The sequence below is a fragment of the Bolinopsis microptera genome, chromosome 12, assembly GCF_026151205.1.
Source record: "Bolinopsis microptera isolate Bmic1 chromosome 12, MBARI_Bmic_1.0, whole genome shotgun sequence".
In the NCBI taxonomy this organism is placed as follows: Eukaryota; Metazoa; Ctenophora; class Tentaculata; order Lobata; family Bolinopsidae; genus Bolinopsis; species Bolinopsis microptera.
The window spans coordinates 9184059-9205426 of record NC_087083.1 but is presented as its reverse complement, the minus strand read 5'-3'; the positions used below and the strand labels follow the sequence as shown (position 1 = coordinate 9205426).

The following is a 21368-nucleotide window of genomic DNA, read 5'->3' as shown; positions in this document are numbered from 1 at the left end:
AGAAAGAAAGGCGAGACAGGGACTATCAGAAGTATGTTAAGTGTTAACTAAATAGAAAAAACGGCGAGACAAGGCGAAGAAGTGTGTTAAACCCCAGTATTATAAGTGACCCGTCGCTAAGATCCATTGCACATCCGAACACTAATTCAACCAGCGGAAACGTGAGCGACGTAAGGGAACTCGGTGAACTGCGCAGATACAACGTGCATAATTAGCAGTGCCGATCGCTTCCAACATTGTTAGTTACATCTATAACTCTAGCCAACCATACCACACACCTCACATCTTGCTGGCCACGACATTACTGGGAGAGTGCACTGTACTTTAAGTCTAATTCACTATTCTTTTAGCGAAATGTCCCAATGCGTGAAAAGGAAATCGGTAATGGGGACCATGACGCAAGCCGAACGGACGTTGGTGTTTAACCTACCGAATGGCGTCGTGTCCCTCGTGCAAGGGCGTCAGCGCTGAGGGACCACGGCGCTCTACGATGACTCACCTCATCGAGTCAAGGGGCGTGAAGATACAGTATGAGGATTCACGTAAAAATAAAATAAAATATTAATTGCGCGGCTTATAATTATATTGGTAAAATGAAAAAATAATATTTGCGCGCGCAAATAATTAAGAAATAAATTAATAAGTAATTTAATAAATAAATAAGTCACTATCTTTACAGGTATCCTTATAGTTGTTATACTTATAGGGCTATGCTCGGTTGCTATAGTAACGTGGACACCCAGTATTGCTACTCACTTGTTTACTTACATCAACAAAGTCGATCGTGGCCCGGTCTGGCTGGAACGAGTTAGAATCTGTGCTTACTTTCTCGGATCATTTGGTAATTTATAAAGGAGCAGCTGAGTGTAGTTTGGTAATTTACTAAAGTAGCAGAGTGTAGTTTGGTAATTTACTAAAGGCCTAACCGATTTCTCGAAAACTTCCGATCAACGGGAAGACGACTAAATCCGCCCTTCGACTGGAGACGGAAGTTAAATCTGGAGCGAGATCAACGACCAGCTCAGATGACAGGTGAGTATAAAACAGGTAAGTGCAATACGATTAGCGAATCAACGGCTACTTTGAAAAATCCATTTAGTACTTACTCTGATATATTACAACGTCAAATACCAACGGTGGCTATATCCAGCCAATTATCTGAAAGTGAACTTAACCATTCAATAACACTTTCAGATAAAATAAGGCAACAAGAGAGCCTTCGATTAAAATATATCAACGATTTTAATTCAGAAAATAAAATTATCAACTTGACCAATTAAAAGCTTCGGAAGCTGCAAACGAGATCAACGACCGTCAACTTCACGTCCCACCAGTACCTCAAGTCTACAGAATAGGGAAATCCAAAATGGTCGAAGAGAATCGAACCACCAACAAAGGAATAGGGAGCCTTACCAACGAAGGGCTCACCCAACTGCTAGAGATAATACAGATCGGGCCAGATCAGTCTCCTTTAATAGAATGGCCCAGAAAATCAATAGGGACAGATCAACGACGTCCAATGTGGTGCCTCCTCACCAAGAATTCAATGAGGAGAGAAGACAAGCAGATTAAGCTGGAAGAAAATGGTTGTTCTTATGGAACGAATCCAAAAGAGACTATCAACGATCCCCTCTCACCAGCAAGAGGGGTAATACAAGGCGAAGGTAGGAATCAACGTGCTTGCCCTAGCAGACTTCAACGAGGATACGTTGAACTTCAACCTACCCTACGAACAACCGGAAATGGAATGTATATGAAAGGGCTGGACGGCAGCTGTGTGCTAGGTCATAAGTTAAGATGCACGAGTGCAAGAGTGCATCCCTCGTGGACTTGTCAAATGTGGCCGGTCGTACCGAGGGTATTCCTCGTTATAAAGCAGCCTAAAAAGTAATTAGATCACGCTGTATATTATACTGTTATACGAGTACCGCTTTCGTACACGATGCAGTCACATTTGTTATCATTCTAACCCCCTCGCTTAAGTTAGTATGTCTACAAGCACGTCACGCAAGACCGCAATGAGCCACACGCACGACCACGATCGCACGCTACATCTAGTTGTAACGAACGAGCTCGTATCACTATTGCTCGGCTGTTACGCGTAACACACGTTACACGTACATCCCGAGTTTCAGTTTAAGTATTATTTTTAATGTTATTATTATTAACTTATCATTATCATCTACGCGTAACACACGTTGCACGTACACCCCGGGTTTCATTTTACAAGTGGTGTCCAATGGAAATGTTGTGTGGGGGAGCCCAAAAATTATGTACTGACGAATGAAATGAGTGACGAAGTATGTACGAGCGAGACAAATTTGAGTGAATCATATGCAAGCAGCTGGTAGGGGCCCCAATATTTAAGTTAAGTTGACGTATGAACCGCGCAAAAGCGCAACCATTCAAGTAAGCTGCTGTGTTGTGATAGAGATAGGTAGTAGGTACCCACTGAATCCCCTTTGGATTTTATATTCAGTACTCTCTGTAACAGCGCAGTTCCTGAAAGCGTGTGTAGTCGCGGAGCATGTGGCTCGCGAGCCCTAGAATAGTCAACGCAAGTGAAAGTTAAACCAGCAGGGCCCCGTTTATTACGAATTAAGTTACAGTGTGAGACATCTCAAGCGAAGTAGCATGATATTCCTGCAGATGCCGACAAATGGTCGTTGCCGCGATGAGCGAAGGTGAGTCAGGATAAGTAGGTAGGTAATTTAGGATAAGCCGTCCAAGTGTATTATGGCGATGACTGACTCACGTGAAACATGTGGTGTGACGAGTGTGTGAGATGTGAGAAATGTACAAGCGCCGCGCTATATAAGTTTTAAGATATTATTCCTGCAGATGTAACGGCGGAGTATTGCCGATTCCGCCAACAGTTAAGATAAAGCATATGTGAGTTATTGGGCGGAGAAGAACCAGGTTAATTGTAAATATAGTAGGATAAACCACCGAAGTACACTAGATGATGACTGGTTACTTATAGATATTCAAATTGTGAGTTCTGTCTCGTACTACGATGAATGTCAAGTGTATATAACGAGTAACGTTATGAGGTCAGGAGTGAAGTAAAAATCATGTTTTAAATTAACGTCTAAAGCAAGCTCGAATTTTTTAAGAAAAATATATAACGCCCGATATAAGTCGAAGCTATATATTAGTAAAACGTCAACTAAGTCGACGATGAAGTCATTGGACTTCAAGAAAAAAAAAAAAAAACTGATGTCAATGTGGACGTCAGCAGCCAAGCTTGAAATTCGGCAAAATACGCCGTAAATTTGTACGTTACGAAAATAAAAGCTACTCCCCCCAGCCGGTGTTTTAACGCTACTAACCCTATTCTTCCACAGCAGCAACATGACAAACCCACCGATGTCAGAATGGAACCACGAAGAGATCATACCGTCGCCCCGCTTTCATGAGGCGGCGCGACAGCTCGCCAGGAGAACCACGACAAAGACGCCCGATATAATGCTCGACGACGAGGAGCAGGGACCACAGCTCGCGACAGCTCTATGCAAACACGTCATGCCCCTACTGTTTCACGGCAGTAAACCGCCCAGAGAGTTCCATGAATATTATTTTTAATGTTATTATTATTAACTTATTATTATCATCTACGCGTAACACACGTTGTGATTAACTAAATGTAAATATTTTTAAAAAGTTAACGAATAGTAAATAGTAATAGTATAAAACGAAAGACGAGTCGAAATATAATAAGATTCATAATATTTACTTAGAGAACGGCAAGACAAGGCCAAGAAGTATGTTAAGTGTTAACCTAATAGAAAGAAAGGCGAGACAGGGACTATCAGAAGTATGTTAAATGTTAACTTAATATTTTTATTGAAATATCAAATAACGACGAGACTAGGCTTAGAAGTATGTTAAGTGTTAAATTTTATGTTGAAAATAAAATACATTTAACATTTGGGATAGTACTAGTAGGCTGAAAAGAACCGCTAAACGACTCGAGTAGGAGGGTCTGTAAGTATTTTTTATGATTAGGGTATTTTTCATACAATCTACTCCTAGAATTTCAATTTATCCTCCTCATTGGCAATCTGTTACATAACTAGTTTAATTATTGAGTTGAACGCTTTTTTGTTATGTTTGGTGTTACATTTTTATGCTATTTTTCTGGTATTGAATATGACACTTAGCTTTATTAACAAATTGATATTTTCCCAGGTTTCTGCAACATACAGAATACAGGAGCGGTTATATAAGAAACTTATTACATTGCAATTCCAGGAAACCTATGGCACTTGAAGATGCACAAGCGAACTGCCCATGCAGTGCCCTTGTGCATCCCTTGGGATTTTCAAAAGCAGTCACCTTCTCAGCGAAGTTTGGGGGAAAAGATATCCATTAGAATCATCTCGAGAAATCCCCTCTGTTTGACACTGTTATGTTGCTTGAGGTCTCACAAGGAGACCACTTACAAAACAATTATTTGTTTAAAATTATTTTTTACATTTACAAGTTCAGTTACAATTATATCGTGACAGTATTCTATGCCATCATTTTCGCAATGGAATAATTTAATAGGCTACAACTCAGTAGGATGATGGAAAAGCAGTTTGAAGATGAGATCAATGAGAAGGGTATTAGATAATGGCCAATCAACCCTCAACAGATTGGCAAATTTGAGCGACTAAACAAGGTTACCTTTCGTTCTTATTGTTACTGCGAAGCTATAACCTCAATACAAATAATATAATCACTAATAGGATTGCGATACCCTGCCGAAAAATATCATTATAAAATGCTTCTTTTCTTCATATCATGTCGTATCGTTAATTATTTGCGCTCATTTTTGTTTCTTTTTTTCTTTTCTTTTTCTCTATTTTTTCTTTTTTTTTCCTTTTTTCTCCGGCTAAATTTGTATTTTTCTGAATTTGTATATGAACTAATATACGTAAAATATTACAACCTACTAAACACTATTAGCAGAGACAGACATCTCCTGGACAACCTCGGGAGAATAATAGGCAGTCGCATCGTCCTCTTGCCCCTGAAGACTTCCTTCCGGGAAATAAAATTATGCTCATAGTCGAGGGCCCGTTATCTCTTCTTCCAGTAATTTATGAGCGCAGTCAACGATCACACAGATGACGAAGCTGAGCTCCTAGAGGAAAGGCAGGAAACTATGGATCATAGTGTACCAACGAATTCAACGACCAAATCAACGGGTCATGAAGAATCAATAACAAGTCAACGAGAAACACTGGACAAGGTCAGTATTGATAATAGCCCTATGCTACAAAACATTTTCAACGATAGCTTAGACATTCCATCCTCTCAGTCAAATAGCGACTATGAGGTAGACATGGAAATCAACGCCATGAATGATGAATTAGTCATTATAGACAACGAATCTTCTCAAAAAATCAACGAACGAAAGTAATACACTATCCCCTATTTCTATTACTAATATTCTAGAATCAACGTCTCTAGCCAACACTCAGGCTGATAGCAATCAATTCCTTCAAAAGGAAATTACAACGGTTAACAACGCTGAACCAAATATTAACATGGACACAAACCCCCAGGAAAAAACTATTCGTTAACGTTAGAGCTAAGTGCTAACCAACGAAGGCTTTCACAACGTTACCATGGGTCCGGAAGTGAGACTTCAAGCTTTTAATCAACGTGCTTGAATGTGTACCTCAAGATCATGTGAAAATTGACAGTTACAAAAACGCAGCTGTCCTATTTAAGTCGATTTTCAACGTAAGACCAACAAACCACGACAACTGTTGGCAGAGAGTACTAATCTACGAGTACTATATGAGAAATGGGATGCTATCAGTCGCTTATAAGATCCATTGCACATCCGAACACTAATTCAACCAACGGAAACGTGTTCGGGGAGCGATGTAAGATATTTATTCGGATAACAATTTTATTGATTGATATTCAGTAATTTTTTGCATAATATTTGCTCTTGATGATACAAGCATACAGTGTACAAGACGGCTTATCAAACCATTTGAGTTTAAGAAGCCGTTATTTCTCAATTTCTTCCTTCATATTGAGATAATGGTAAATTAATGTAATGGTTTATGATGAAATTCAAATTACAGGTATCTGTGAGACGGAAAAATCAGACGAGGATTTCAGATATTGGTTTAAATAACGAAGGATCCTTTTGACAACTACACCACCAGATACTATAGGAGTATTGATGCTTCGAATCGTCCGCGTCAGATGGATGATTGTTCTGCTTTTGAGTTTGCGGAGGTAATCTTGGAAAGGATGACCGTTAGGTCGAGGCTGACTGAAAATCAGTCGACAAATATAAATATAGCATGGGACACGATAGTCTTAAATGGGATCACAAGGAAACCAGTTACAAGACAATTACTTGTTTAAAATTACTTTTTACATTAATTACAAGTTCAGTTACAATTATAGTATGACAGTATTATATGCCATCATTTTCGCAATGGAATAATAGCCTACAACTCAGTAGGATGATGGAAAAGCACTTTGAAGATGAGATCAATGAGGAGGGTATTGTATAATGGGCACTCGGCCTCAACAGATTGGCAAATTTGGGCGACTAAACAAGGTTACCTTTTGTCCTTGTTGTTACTGCGAAGCTACCTCTATACAAATAATATGAACTATAAGGAATGCGATACCCTGCCGAATTATATCATTCTAAAATCGTTCTCTACTTCATGTCGTATCGTTAATTATTAGCGCTAATATTTTTTCTTTTTTTTTTCTTTTTCTTTCTTTTTTCTCCGACTAAATTTGTGTTTTTCTTCATTTTATGTGAACTAATATACGTACAATATTAAAACCTACTAAACACCATTAGCAGAGAGACATTCCCTGAACAACCGCGTGGCGTAACGGTGAAGTACGAAAAAGGACGCGACGTGCTTCGCCGAAGATGAATTAAAACTTTGAACATAGCCAAAGAAAAGAAAGGTGATCTACGTGAAGTATTACAGAAATAATCCTTTTAGGTATAGTCCTCTGTTTGATGGCATGCTTATGGAGAATCCCAGAAAACATGAAATGTCCGGAGACGTTGAAAGCCGTGCAAAGCTGACAGTGACAGTAGACGATTACAACTACCTTCCAGGTGAAAGTAATTCTGTTGTTATTGATTTTATGTCTTTCATCAGAGGCCACAGTATTGACAAAGCTGTTCAAAAATCTTCTGTGCCACTTTGTTTTAATCTAACCTGGAAGCATATCTCTTGGACATTCGGTTCCATGATTGCTGAAACGTTTGTAAGAAGTTTGAAGAATAACCCTACTGCTGAGGTGATTCATATCATTTTCGATAGCTATCTAGACTCATCCCTAAAGAGTGGTGAACGATGAATAAGGCTTGCAGAAGCTAAGGGTGTAATCAGAGTTGCTATGATTAACGAGAAAAAAAAAGAAAAAAAGAGAAAAGTACAAGAACAAATGGGGAAGTTTTTTTTGTTGTTGGTCATATTGTTATCGTTGCTTCAAATGGTATCAAGATATTGATGTTAAGATTGGTTTATACTTAAGTTAAGTTCTGTTGTATAATGCATAATATGCGGTTAATATACATAATACCTCATCACATTTTCTCGCACTACTAGTACTACCTGTTCCCGATAGATCCTTCCAGAATTAGGCTATATGGGGATCCTTTCCTGAGCTTAGGTAACACCCCCCCACAGCCGGATATTATGGCGGAAGCATACACATGCAATGCGGTCCGGCGAGTTTCCATCGTGGGACCATCCTCGGCGCTATTGGGCGCGTTAAAGGTCTTAAAAAAGATTATGATGGCGCCCGCCGTCCGTGAACTGGAGGAAGAAACTGAAGTGACGATCTGCGATCTCAGCTGGAGACCAAAAGGGCCAGGGATCCAAGTTGACAGAAAAGGAAGCCGGGCGCTAGTAGATATGTCAAATATAAACGCGCTGACATTACTAAACATGTCAACTGTAGTGGGCGAGACAAACTGGTGAATGATTGGGAAGAGTAAACTCACGGCGAAAACCACGAGAATGATCGAAGAAGTGTGAGACGAAAAAGTTGGGCGACACAAAACAGTGGCATCTGTGTCGTGCGCGACGAGCACGCCAGATTATACAGTATGATATTTGTAGCATTTAATTTAACTAAACCCTAAGACGCGTTTCATTGTATAAAACAACATGTGTGTCTTCACAAAGCATGCAGCACACTCACCAATCCGGTCACCAAAGGTATAACTATAAGCTGATAAGATAAACCATGAAATCACCACCAATTAATTTATATACTACTTAACAAAGCCCTCAGCGTGGCTAATACGGCGATCCTGGCCGACAACGGAACCGGCCTATATACTATAAATACTTATATTAACGTAAGGTAAGGATAAGTGAGGGTGCACTACAGTGGCCAGCTATATAGCTATACTACAGGAGGTAATCATCAGGTACCTCAAATTCATTCACTTATCAATTCACCCATTCACCATTCATCTCACCAGGTAAAAGGTTTCATTAGGCAACTGTAGTAAAGCAACCTCACTTTTATGAATAGAGCTCTTAGAATAGAACTGATGATTAACCGCCTACATTTTAAAGTTGAAGTTCGCCGCTATATAAATTGCACGTGCATATGAACCGCTATATAAATGAGATATTCCGATAAAGCGCTATATAAATGATGATGCTCGCCGGTATAAAAATGGAGATGTGTTTATGTATATAAAGATTGACCGGTTATTTTATTTCTCCAAAAGTGAGAAGATCGTAGAATGCCAAATTATTAGACGGAGATCGTTTACTATTATTTCTCCGGATATTTCTCCGGTTTGCAGTTCCATGACCTTCTCCGGAGACCATCTACGGTAATTTTACTGACGAAACAAAACAACCCTACAATACAGCTAATTCACCCGCGCGCGTTGGTCTCCGGGGATTAATCTCTTATATATAGTAGAGGCTCTTACGGGCATTGTCTGCTCGATACGTTAGGGACCCCAGATACACCTTACTAGACGTATTTTTGACCGTAGAATCGATTGAAAGTGGTTTCAAGATGATTGGACTGATTGTTCTGGGGTAAAATCGCAAAAAACCGATTTTTGGGCCAAAAATAGGCCAAAAAACCATGTTTTTTGATATTTTGAGCAAGTTAATTTTGTTGGCATGTCGGCAAAACTTGCATAAAGATAGCTAAAAGACAGCCGCACAAGATTGTATAAAAATAAAACAAATCCCTCTATTTGTTCTGAGGTAAAAATCCAAAAAAGTGGTAAAAATTTTGACTTTTTTGCTTTAAGTTTGAATAATTTTTTGCAGTTGTATTAAATCAACCCAAAAATAGTCACATCGTGTTTGCCTAAATTTTTCCTTTCCGAGAAGTACCCACTTCATATACTTAATCGAAGTTTGAATATTGTCACTCCGCAAGCGTTTTTGCCAAATTTTCGACGCGCACTACGCGCAAAAGCATTTAGTTGTTATCAATTGGCACCCGCGCGTTCATCATAAATTTCAAACAGCTATAACTCAGCGAGATTATGTCCGTTCTAGCTCATATTTTCACACTAAATAGAAAATAATGTGATCTTATTGCTGACAAAATTTGGATATAATTACTTTATTTGCCTTAGAGTAATAGACTGTCAAAGTTTAAAACGCGCATTGGTATAGCACGTGACTAATAAGGCCAAATTTATACTTCTTAACATATTATCGATCCTTAGACATCATACTATTGTGTCCAATTAGCGGTTAGGTCTCTAAACTCGTAGCAGAAAACACGTCTTTTTGCCCGTAAGAGCCTCTACTAATAGTTATAGTTAGATCCTATTTTAAAACGTGATATATATATATTATATAATCGCAGAGAAAATGACGATCAGACGTTGCACATCGTGTAAATCCAAAAACCATCACTATGTTGACTGCACACAGAAGTGGTTGAGAAAGAGATTTACGGTAAACATACCGAACGACATACTGTCCATGATAATTGACGAGATTATTGGAACGGGCGACTACGACACCATTACAGAGGTTAGAAAATGTAGTAAAAATCTCAAGGATTTAGCAGACAATGGAATATCAAGATTCATATCTAATGGTAAAGGGACAAGGGTCACCGGCTTTAAAGTGGATCAAGTACTTTACCAGGATGTTGGTTACAGCCCAATCATATCGAACCCCGATCTCCTCATTCGAAGTTGAAAATCAAATGATGTTTTGTGCTATTTTTAGTTGTATTAGAACTAATAAACATGGAAAGAGCAAGTTTTGGCTATTTCTAACAAATGGGGGTGTTAGATTTTATGAATTTGCTAGAATGTACTAGATTTCAATGTGAGAGTAAGAAAACCTATTTATATTTTTGTAAATACGTAATTTAATAATAATCACCGTATGCATGAACCACTCCGAGTTTTATTTTAAATGAAGTGTCGACACGACAGTGCGACATTCCAGGAGCAATCTGGATCAATCCGGATCAAATGTATATTATACATTTGATCCGGATTGATACATTGTATAAATTGAGGTATTAAATAGAGTAGCAATTAAAGTTTTCATCATTTAAAATGATAATATCAGTCCGGTTATAGTTATTATCGTTTTAACACTCTCGCTTTCTAAGCCAACTATGTCGTGCACCAGACAACACGAGATGGGGAATATGCTAGACAGATAAGTCTACTAGACGGTCAAGTACGAGACACAGCGCGACATTTTAGGAGCAATCTGGGTTGAAATCCGGATCAAATGTATAAATTGATCTATTAAATAGAGTAGCAATTAAAGTTTTCATCATTTTAGATGATAATATATCAATATTAAAAAAGTGCAAACATTTTTATCCAACGATCGGTATAAACAGTCCATTGTTTGTATTATCAATAACATTATCTAAATATTCGCAATTAATTGGAGCGACAATTGTGATTTCTTTTATTATTCCTTATATTATACTAATTCTTTTACGAAAATATTATATACTTATATAGTGTGTATGCAAAAATTCGCTCAACAAAATTTTTCTCTAAACGAATATATCCTTTATATAACATCCAACGTTGCAGACAAAATATGGACAATTTGGAGTGTGGAGAATTTTGAACACCTGTACCAATAACCACTTCTACTTTTTAATTACCTTCCCCAATCTAATGTTTGGAAATTATTTGAAACATTTAGAATATTTAGGAAGATGAAAGAGTTTTTAAATAGTTATAACTTACGTGATTCTTCATAAATTCGTTACGTTAAAATGAGGTTTATTTATATTTAAAACAACTGAATACTAAAAATTAAAGAAAAAGGAGTCACACAATAACTACATAATATAGTATAGGACGCGAACACACGGATTCACTATAATAACTACAAGAGAGATGAAACAAAGGGACTAACAAGAAATGGACTATATTACAGTGAGTGATATAACTGATTTTGCAGTGTTTATATAATAAGGACTTTAATGGTTTCAAATATCATACGATACGTAGATTCGGTTATCTGGGCGTCAAATTAGACAACTACTCAAGTAATGAGTAGGCATCTCACCATAAGATATTACTGTAATTAGGTAATTAGGTCTCATACAGTGGTGATCACACCTTTATTGTTTATCACATTTCAGCATTGCCTTTAATATCTTATTAGGACACAGACAAAAATTCACGTGACCTCACGTGACCTCAGCCAACCTCGCACAACCTCACGCTGCACAATCTCTAAAAGTAACCTGGACGGGAAACTCCTCCTGAGGTTCAGGTAGGATCCTACACGTCATAACTAATAAAATTAGTTTTATTTTCTAAGTTTTATGTTTAAATTACTTGTGATTTCGTTTCAGGATATGGACTATGGAGAATAATGAAACGGGAGAATATCTGGAAGAGGTTAACATTAACAAGAATTCCTATAGCAGAGATTATAAAGCAACTAATCAAAACAAATTGATATTTTCCTAGGTTTCTGCAACATACAGAATACAGGAGTGGTATAAGAATTAAGAAACTTATTGCATTGCAATTCCAGGAAACGTACAATTGTCCAGTGTCCACGGTGTAAAAGCACTCTGGCCCTTAAAGATGCACAAGCGAACTGCCCATGGTGCCCCACAGTTTTAGATGAGGATGTTCCCCAATACTTCGCTGAGAAGGTGGAAATCTCTAAAAGTAACCTGGACGGGAAACTCCTCCTAAGGTCCAGGTAGGCTCCTATACACGTCATAAGTCATAACTAATAAAATATTACCTTCTGAAACCCAGGGGCCAGAGATTTGAGAATAGAAGGATTATTCGTTAATAAAAATCGAAGTGAAAATTATGTAACCCTATGTTTTTAAGGACGCTGAACACGATAAAACTGGTTATAATTATCATACTTCAGGGCAAATTGCTTTAAAATGCATTAATTGAATGTCATATATGTTATTATAAGTTAAGCGCCTGAGCGGCTTATTATCGGGTGGCACCGGTCTCTCTGCCGAATCTCAGTAATTGTAAACAACGACGCTTCTATTTCACAGCCAATGAGTGGGCTTATGAACGAAAGATCTCAAGTTGATAAGATGAAAGACGTTTTTCAAATACAGGGTGTACCACAAAAAGATTAACCCATTAGGGACGATAGGGTTGATTAGTATTACGACCCATCTTTTCTAGAGGCTATAATAGATGACAAACCAAAATATTTGATTAGACAAATTTATTGGGCTGCATTATTTAGTTCGGAATATGGCCCCTAATGATTAACTAACAATTAGTTAATTAAGTTAATTAGTCGTGATAATTGGAAAGTATTCCAATTAACTTCTGGCCTTTACAATTATTGGGCCATTAAAACTTCATGAGGGCCACGGGTGCTATGCGACAAAAGTTGCGGGCAACGATTTCCTGGAAGCTAGTGAAAAGCCCGTGATAATCAGATGTTCGCAAACAGAGCTAGACGCTGTGTCTTAACTGCGGTCGCATACGACCCACTCGTCCGGGTCGCAAACGACCCATCAAGTTTAACCACGTCATTAATAGATTAATCATCAATACCAATATCATGCGGTTCCATCATCAATTAAGTCAGCGTAACAGTTGGTGTAACTTCACTGAAAGACTGAACACTTCACGCACTCGTAGGTCTTTATAATCCCACATAAACCAAGGTGGCTAACCAATATAGGTCCCATGAGATCCGGGGTCTCACGGTGATTTGCCTTTCAGGCATTGATTGGGTTAATAAGGTGTCGTACATCACCTCAAGATCAGGTAACAGGGAGCTGACCAGGCCAGAACCCGATTGATTGGGTCTGATGTCACGTGATTATGAGCCTTAGGTCAAGTGACTATGACGTCATCAGAGCTTCACGCACTCGTAGCTTGTTCTCCGTTTTCCACTCATTGAGCTCACATGCTAGTGAATGCGGAATGTGAGTGTATGTGTACTTAAAAAGTATGATAGAATATAGAAAGCAAAATAGTTTACTGCTTGAAAATTTAATAACACACTGTGAAAGAGTGGTCAACGTAAATAAAACAACGTAAATAAAACAACGTAAATAAAATAATGTAAATAGAATAATGTAAATATAGGAGGCCGAGTTGCAGAGAATATTGTCTACGTAAGATCATATTCTATGCTTAGTCAGTTTGCGTTAGTCAGTCATGGCGACCCAAGACTTTTACTGGACCTCCAGGGATCATTATTTAAATAAAGCACTGCTATCATCTAATTCGATTGGAGAAGCAAGAAGTAGACAGACAAACTCAATCTTATCCTCGATGATTAGTTTGTGCAATGTGCAAGGGTTAAAATAACAATAATAATTATCTTGCAATAGAGTGGAAAATGAACATATATGCAACAATTTTTATTAATAAAAATGCGAATTCAATAAACGAATTATTCATTGTAATTGTTAGGCTGCAGGCTTGGCTACTCCGTACTCATAGAATAATCCATAACCTTCTAGAATATTCTGAAATATTTATTTTACTTTTAGGTAAAGTGCAGGAAAGTAGTGAGCATAATGATCGACGACACATTCCTGTCCTATATATTTTTTCGAATAGTCAACTTTCAGCTAGTCTTTAAGTATTAATCGTGCACTATAAAAAGTATTGATAACATAAAATTATAACCCAGTAACAGTTTCAGATCATGTCGGGGCAGTTCACCAAACGTGTCTGATAAAATGTTGCAAAAAATATCTTTCTCACAGTCATCAGCACCGTCAGTCGGAGCGTAGGTTACAACAAACCACTACGAAGACTTGAAATACCGATATAGAAGTCCCGATACAATCCTTGGTAGTCCTTTTCGATATTGGTAGAAATCCGTATTCGTTAATCTTAAGCAAATATTTGGATAAATTTCTTTCGTCTTCTGAACTTGAGATCTTTCCTTCATAAGCCCGATTACTAGCTGAGAACTAGTAGCGTCGTTGTTTACAATTACTGAGATTCGGCAGAGACACTGGTGCACCCAGATAAACCGCTTAGCTTATAATAACATCTTTGACATTAAAGTGCATTTTAAAGCAATTTGCCCTCGAGTATGATAATTATAACCAGTTTTATCGTGTTCGGCGTCCTCGAAAACATAGGGTTACATGATTTTCGCTTCGATATTCATCAACAAATAATCCTTCTATTTTCAAATCTCTGGCCCAGAAGGTGATACCTGATCAATATGCAGCAATAATTGCGCGCAGCTCCTATAATTGGATCGAATTACACGCGGAACAGTATACACTATATTATTTTATATAATGCCTGATCGAGTAGCTCGAGTTCGGAGAGCAAGCTCTGGTGACGTCACAGCCACGTGACCTCAGGTTCATAATCACGTGACCTTATACCCAATCAATTGGGTTCTGGCCGGGTCAGCTCCCTGTCACCCGATCTTGAGGTGACGTACGACACCTCGTTGACCCAATCAATGTCTGAAAGGCTGTACATTTTTTACATGCCAAATTCACAAGATTCTTAAAGAGTTGTGCGAGATGACGATACATAGAGGCCGCAGAATTATGGGGACTACCAGATCCTGGTGGAACCTAAGCGATCCATGATATCACGACAGGCCCTACGTTTAATTGTACCCGTTATATTAGATATTGCTAAGCTGCTAGTCAGGATGCTATAAGGAGGAGTGAGGACCTTATTCTCTTGACCAAGATATTATAGATGCAAGGATGTTTTCATGAAGGTTTAATAGTATTTAGATTTTTAAAACGCTAATTGGTTAGTTAAGTGAAATGCACTTTTAACTCTAAAAATGTAACATATTATTCACCGCTCATACTTTATTAAATCAGAAGTGATATGAAGCTCCGCTAAATTACTGGGATCGATTACAATCCAATCAGTGGTCTACATTCAGCGTATCAGTCAAATAGGTACCGACTAAATATAAAGACTGGACCAGAAGAAAATTATTGTTTATATTTCATATTCACCAGAATTTTGTGCTTCGGTTTGAATTCATTTACAAATTTAATGAATTAACGTTTTACTGTTTCGTGCTAAGTTTTATCTGCAGCACTGATAACCCGTCAAAGCTTGATTTACACTTTTACTGCTAGCACTTTAGTGAACATGTTATCCCTCCCATTTTTTATAAATATGATAACAAATGAACATTTTCCGATAATTTTGGATACAACTTTGATAGCCCGATAACCGATCTCTATTTAACAGCTGTTCATCTTCACCGGAATAACCATGACAGCTGTTCTCTGCTGTGACGAGAAACTCAAGAACATCCTAGTTGTCACCTTTGCTATGGGCCTAGTATACTCAGCAGTATTTCCAGCGGTAGCGGTCCAGAACATAACACTAGCAGAAAGTAGCGACATCCCTCTCACTGTGGGATACTACGCTGCTATTGTCAATACTGTAGGCTCCATGCTGAACGCCCTGGTTTTCCAATTCGTCTACAACCGTCTAGGTATACGATGGACAGCAGGCCTCTCAATGGTACTAATAACTGGAGCTCACTGGCCTATGATTTGGATTACAAACCAGTATGTTATCTACGCTGGAGAGTTCCTCAGTGGAATTGGTAGAGGTGCGGGCTGGATCTTCGCTCCTATGATCGTGATGGACAATTCTGAGGTGGGAAAATCTCATCGTAACATGGGGTACTTTTGGTCAGGTTTATCAGCTGGGGTTATGGCAGGAGGGCTCGGCAACTACTTCTACTTTGTTGGAGTGACTTCAATATCTACCACTAACAGACAGATAGTCTATGCTCTCTGTGCTGGTGTCACTGTCCTTGCTAGTCTTCTGGCAGGGTTTGGGCTATCCGAGATTAAGGGTAGAGAGGGTCACAAAACTACAGCTGATGTGACCTACGTGAAAGTTGATGAAAATAATGAGGATGATGATGAGGTTACGATGCCTAGAGACGATGGTGGCAAAAAGGAAGAAATCGACGGGGATGGGCTGAACAGTTCCTTCAGTGACTTCGTTGTATGGTTCAAGATGATGGCAAGGCGCCCTGCATTTTGGTTACATTTCATTCCATTGATCTACACTGGGTTCATCTGGGCCTACTTTTACAAGATGTTTCCCACAGCGATACCTTCAATATCCAACCAACGGAAGCTGATTCCGCTTACAACAGTAGTGATGGGTGGGTCTTATCTTCTCGGAACTTCAACTTCGAACATAGTTTCGAGATGGATAACCCCTACAGCGTGTATTATTCTCTCCGCACTTATGATTCTTGTGGCTATGATACTCTCAGTCTTGATATTCCCCAAGGAAGCAGCCTCCCAGATTCTAGAAATTGGAGCAGCTGAGACCTTTATTAAAGGAGGATTTGTTCATTTGATGGTCATCTCATCTCTTATCGGCTTGGGAGATGGAATGTTTAGCGTCATCCACTTTACTGCCATAGGACGACTGTACGGCAAAGAGACTTCTCTGGGCTACTCTGTCAACATCATTATGTACTACTTGGTATACGGACTTTGTATGTTTACTCCCACTCTATTTGATATGCACTCTTACTGTTACATCACCATGGTGACGGTAGTGGCGTCTTGTCTTGCTCTCACTGTTGGACTCAAACAGTTTCTTTAGTTTAGATGGATTATAGACACGTTCTAACAAAGCTAACTAAATGTATTGACCAACTAAATGTTCCGTGCATTGCCAATACATGTAACATTTAGTTGGTCGATACAATTAGTATGCTGTGTTCGAACGTCTATACTCGCTAATTTGAAATATTTGACCACTTAGCACTTAGCACTTAGGGAACACACAAATTTGTAGATTTTAGTCTCTGGTAATGTATATATTATATGGCACACCGATTTTAACAAACTAATTCATTCTGCACTGAATTTGATTGAAACTGATTTTAGTTTAAGCTATTTTTACTGAAGAAGACATGTAAAATTGTGTTGAAGTCATTTCTTGTCAGATGTACTCACTTTTCAGCTTTCTAAACCAAAATGTATCAAGCCTGAGCTTTAGTGCACTTAGGCAGGCAAATAATAACTCTTCAGATACAATTGATATTACTACAGACTACTTTACCATTACGGCACATATAACCCGGCACGTAATCCAGCACGTAACCCGGCACGTAACCCGGCACGTAACCCGGCACATAATCCGGCACGTAACCCGGCACGTAACCCGGCACGTAACCCGGCACGTAACCCGGCACGTAACATGTCACATAACCCGGCACGTAACATGTCACGTAACATGTCACATAACCCGGCACGTAACCCGGCACATAACCCGGCACGTAACCCGGCACGTAACCCGGCACGTAACCCGGCACGTAACCCGGCACGTAACATGTCACATAACCCGGCACGTAACCCGGCACATAATCCGGCATATAACCCGTCACGTAACTCGGCACGTGATAATCGATCAGGTTATGCGTTACGTGCCATTTAGCTAAAATTAGAAAGACGATCGCATTGTACACACTCAACATGTGCTGTCTAGCTGGAACAATGACTCCATAGTTCATCTCGTATGAATAATAAGAGTTATCCAAAGAGCCAGGAAGACTCCCTTTCCTAATCAGGATATCGAAAATAATTCAATTTTCTGCTTTAGTCGTGCATGAGTGTAATTGAATTTCGATTGATGATTCTTACAAGAGAATATCCGTTTTTTATCTGACAGAATCAGAGATTGCAAATTGAATTTTCGTGTCGCTTACTTTGATTTGTATATTTTATACCTGTGCACAGACTATACTTATTGCATTATTATATCTCATATTCACTTGTTAGTTGGGTTTACCGGGCCTTTCGTCATCATTCTTACGAATCATTATTTACCTTTTATAGGTATTTTGTTACCAATCAGTATTTACCGTACACTTTCCGATTAGACTATATCATATCATCTTCATTTTGTGCTTTATATTACTATACTATGTAGCATACAGTTTATTGAATTGGCTAAACTAATTTTTTCATCAAGATATAATTACTTGTCTGCAATCAGCCCAAAACCAGTATCCAATATCTATCTAATAGCTAGGAACCGACCGGAATGGGCTTTTGGCTGCCGGACCGGATTTTGCCGGATATCAATCCATTATCCGGTTAGCCGGATTTTGCCAGACTGGAAAAAGTACTTCAAAAGTAACAAAGAAGTAACAGTAGACAAGTTATTATCAGAAATAATATGCAATTGGCATAGAAACCACTTTTATCCACGTTTCATGCTACCCTGTTCATTATTAGCAGAAAATATTTGTTCAGTTTTCCAAAGTCCGCATCTACCCCTCGATACACAATTTTGAACTTGGGGCATCCCCTTGTAATGTGATCTCAGAAAGCAGGCCTCCCCTTTGCAACACGAGCTCGGAAGCGGGAGCTCTGCCCTCAGAGGTATACGTATCGACTTAGAGAATGACTCGGACCAAAAATGTTATGAGTCAACATTTTCGGCATGATGGAAAACTAATTCGAAAAAACCGTTAAGCTTTCCCGAATTAGTTTTCCCTAATGCCAAAAATTGGATCAGCTAATCCTCATCCTGGACATATATATAATTACATTAACATAAACTTAAAATAAAATATTTACAGCAAATACTTGTGGCTATAACCACTTGGTCCCATGAGATCCGGGGTCTCATGGTGATATGCCTTCCAGACATTGATTGGGTTAACAAGGTGTCGTACGTCACCTCAAGATCAGGTAACAGGGAGCTGACCAGGCCAGAACCCAATTTATTGGGTCTGATGTCACGTGATTATGAGCCTTAGGTCACGTCACTATGACGTCATCAGAGCTTGTTCTCCGTTTTCCTCTCATTGGACCAGCTGTGAGCTCGCATGCTTGTGGTTGTACTGCTAAATTTAGAATTTGGCCGCCAAATTTTTTTAAAGGCCTAACTCAAAATTCTGTCCCAAAACTTAAGGTCATGAGACAATTCTACGTTGATTCTGAAAATTTCATGAAAAAATATTGAAACCCTATTGAGTTCTATTGTTTTGAGCGAAGTCAGTTTTGCAAATATCGCGAACTGAGATATAGGCAATTTTGCTCATTTTTTGCGATTATTTGAACACAGAATCCACAGTTAGGTAGATATTGAGCTGATAATCATAGAGAATGTGTAGTATAGGCTTACCTTCCATATTAAGTTAGTTTCATTCAAAAATATTGATATTTGACTAATTTATGGGCCAAAATCGATCACATTTGGTGCGTATGCCCAAATATGGGCATATGGTTTTTATCCCATAACTTGGCCAATTTTTATCCAATTTTGATAAAACTTAATATGTGTGTTCAGGAGACTAGTAGCTACAAGAAGAGCACCCCAAAGCATGGTTTTGGGCATGTTCAGAGTATTTGGCTAAATTTGGCCTAATTTGGACCAAATATGGGCGTGGCTGCCCCGCGGGCACTGTTTGGCTGTTGGGGTCCGGGACCCCCTCAAAAGTTCGGTCACCGGTCTTAGTTTGTTGTTTAACTGCTATCTCGAAACCAAGTTTCACAATAAAATCAGGGTGAACCCCCCCTTAATGTGAGAATGTGGTTAATTTAAACAGACGGCTCGACCTAGCGCGCGACATCAAGCAGGCGCATGATTTGCACGCGTGGCGCATTCCAATGTTCAAGCAGCTACCACGTGACACAATTCAGCCAATCAGAGTACAGGAATCCGCAAAGTTAAAGTTGCAAACTTTTAATCGGCCCGAAATGAGACTTTTCTGGAGATTTTGAGATAACTCAACAACTACGTTGTTTTGAATTTTCCTCTTGGGGAGGTTACGTTACTTTTAAAACTAAAAGAGGAACATGTTACAAGCCAATTTGACAAGAAGTGGTGCTCACGGTCTCACTTAACATCACTTATCACTCAGTTAAGAGCAACCATGTCTTGCGACCAGACATGACAGCCTGCAGGCATCAGGGACAAAAGGAAATCGCGGCATGTACGGAATCGCGATTTTTCCCATTATTTGCGACAAATTTTATGTCTAGTTTAATGTATAGCCTGTTAAATTTCGCGTTATCCCATTTTTTGGCCAAAATAATCCCGAAATCCTTTGTCCCTGGCAGGCATATGATCCAAATACAAAATATCCTTGTGTTCGGCATTTAGTAGCCCTAATTGGTTACTTCGTACCCAACGAAGAGATAACTCAACAACTAAATTGTCTTGAATTTTCCTCCTGGGGAGGTAACGTTACTTTTAGTTAAAAGAGGAACATGTTACAAAAAACCGCGGAAGTCTCCAACTCTTTTACTTTCAAAGTTAAGCCCCATCCAGTAAGGGTTTCTGGGCGTAAGATAATTTTTCCAAGCTGGATTATTTCAATAAAGCACCGCTATATCATCTAATTCGATTGGAGAAACAATAGACAATCAAACTCGGTCTTATCCTCGATGATTACTTCGTGCAAGGGTAAAAATAATAATAATAATTAACTTGCAATAGGGTGGAAAATGAACATATATGCAACAATAAAAATGAAAATTCAATAAATCTTGCAATTTTTATCTAAAAATAAAGTTCCGAAGAATTATTCATTATAATTGTTAGGCTGCAGACTTGGCTACTCCGTATTCATAAAATAATCCATAACCTTCTAGAATATTCTGAAATATTTATTTAACTTTTATGTTAGGAACGGTCATAAAAATGAGTTTATAACAAGGTCGATTATATTTTGGTAATTTCCCTCGGAAGGCAGGCCTCCCTTTTCAAAACAGGCTCGGAAGCGGGAACTCTGCCCTCAGAGGTAAGTATGTAATCATTTTTTAAGGATTCGGGTCAACATCTGACGAAAACTATGCATTTCAAGATTTTAGAAGTACATTTTTTAAAAGAAATATCCGGCAAAAATTTCGGAAACCGGACCGGACCGGAACCGGAACCAGATATTGAA

At 38.7% G+C, this 21368-nt stretch overlaps 1 protein-coding gene across 1 annotated transcript; it reads right to left on the bottom strand.

Moving 5' to 3' along the window:
• Nucleotides 1-17492: 17492 nt before the first annotated feature.
• Nucleotides 17493-17978, bottom strand: LOC134823882 (keratin-associated protein 21-1-like). Its single transcript, XM_063835479.1, has one exon. The coding sequence runs from the start codon at nt 17976-17978 to the stop codon at nt 17493-17495; it is 486 nt and encodes a 161-aa protein (XP_063691549.1).
• Nucleotides 17979-21368: the final 3390 nt, after the last annotated feature.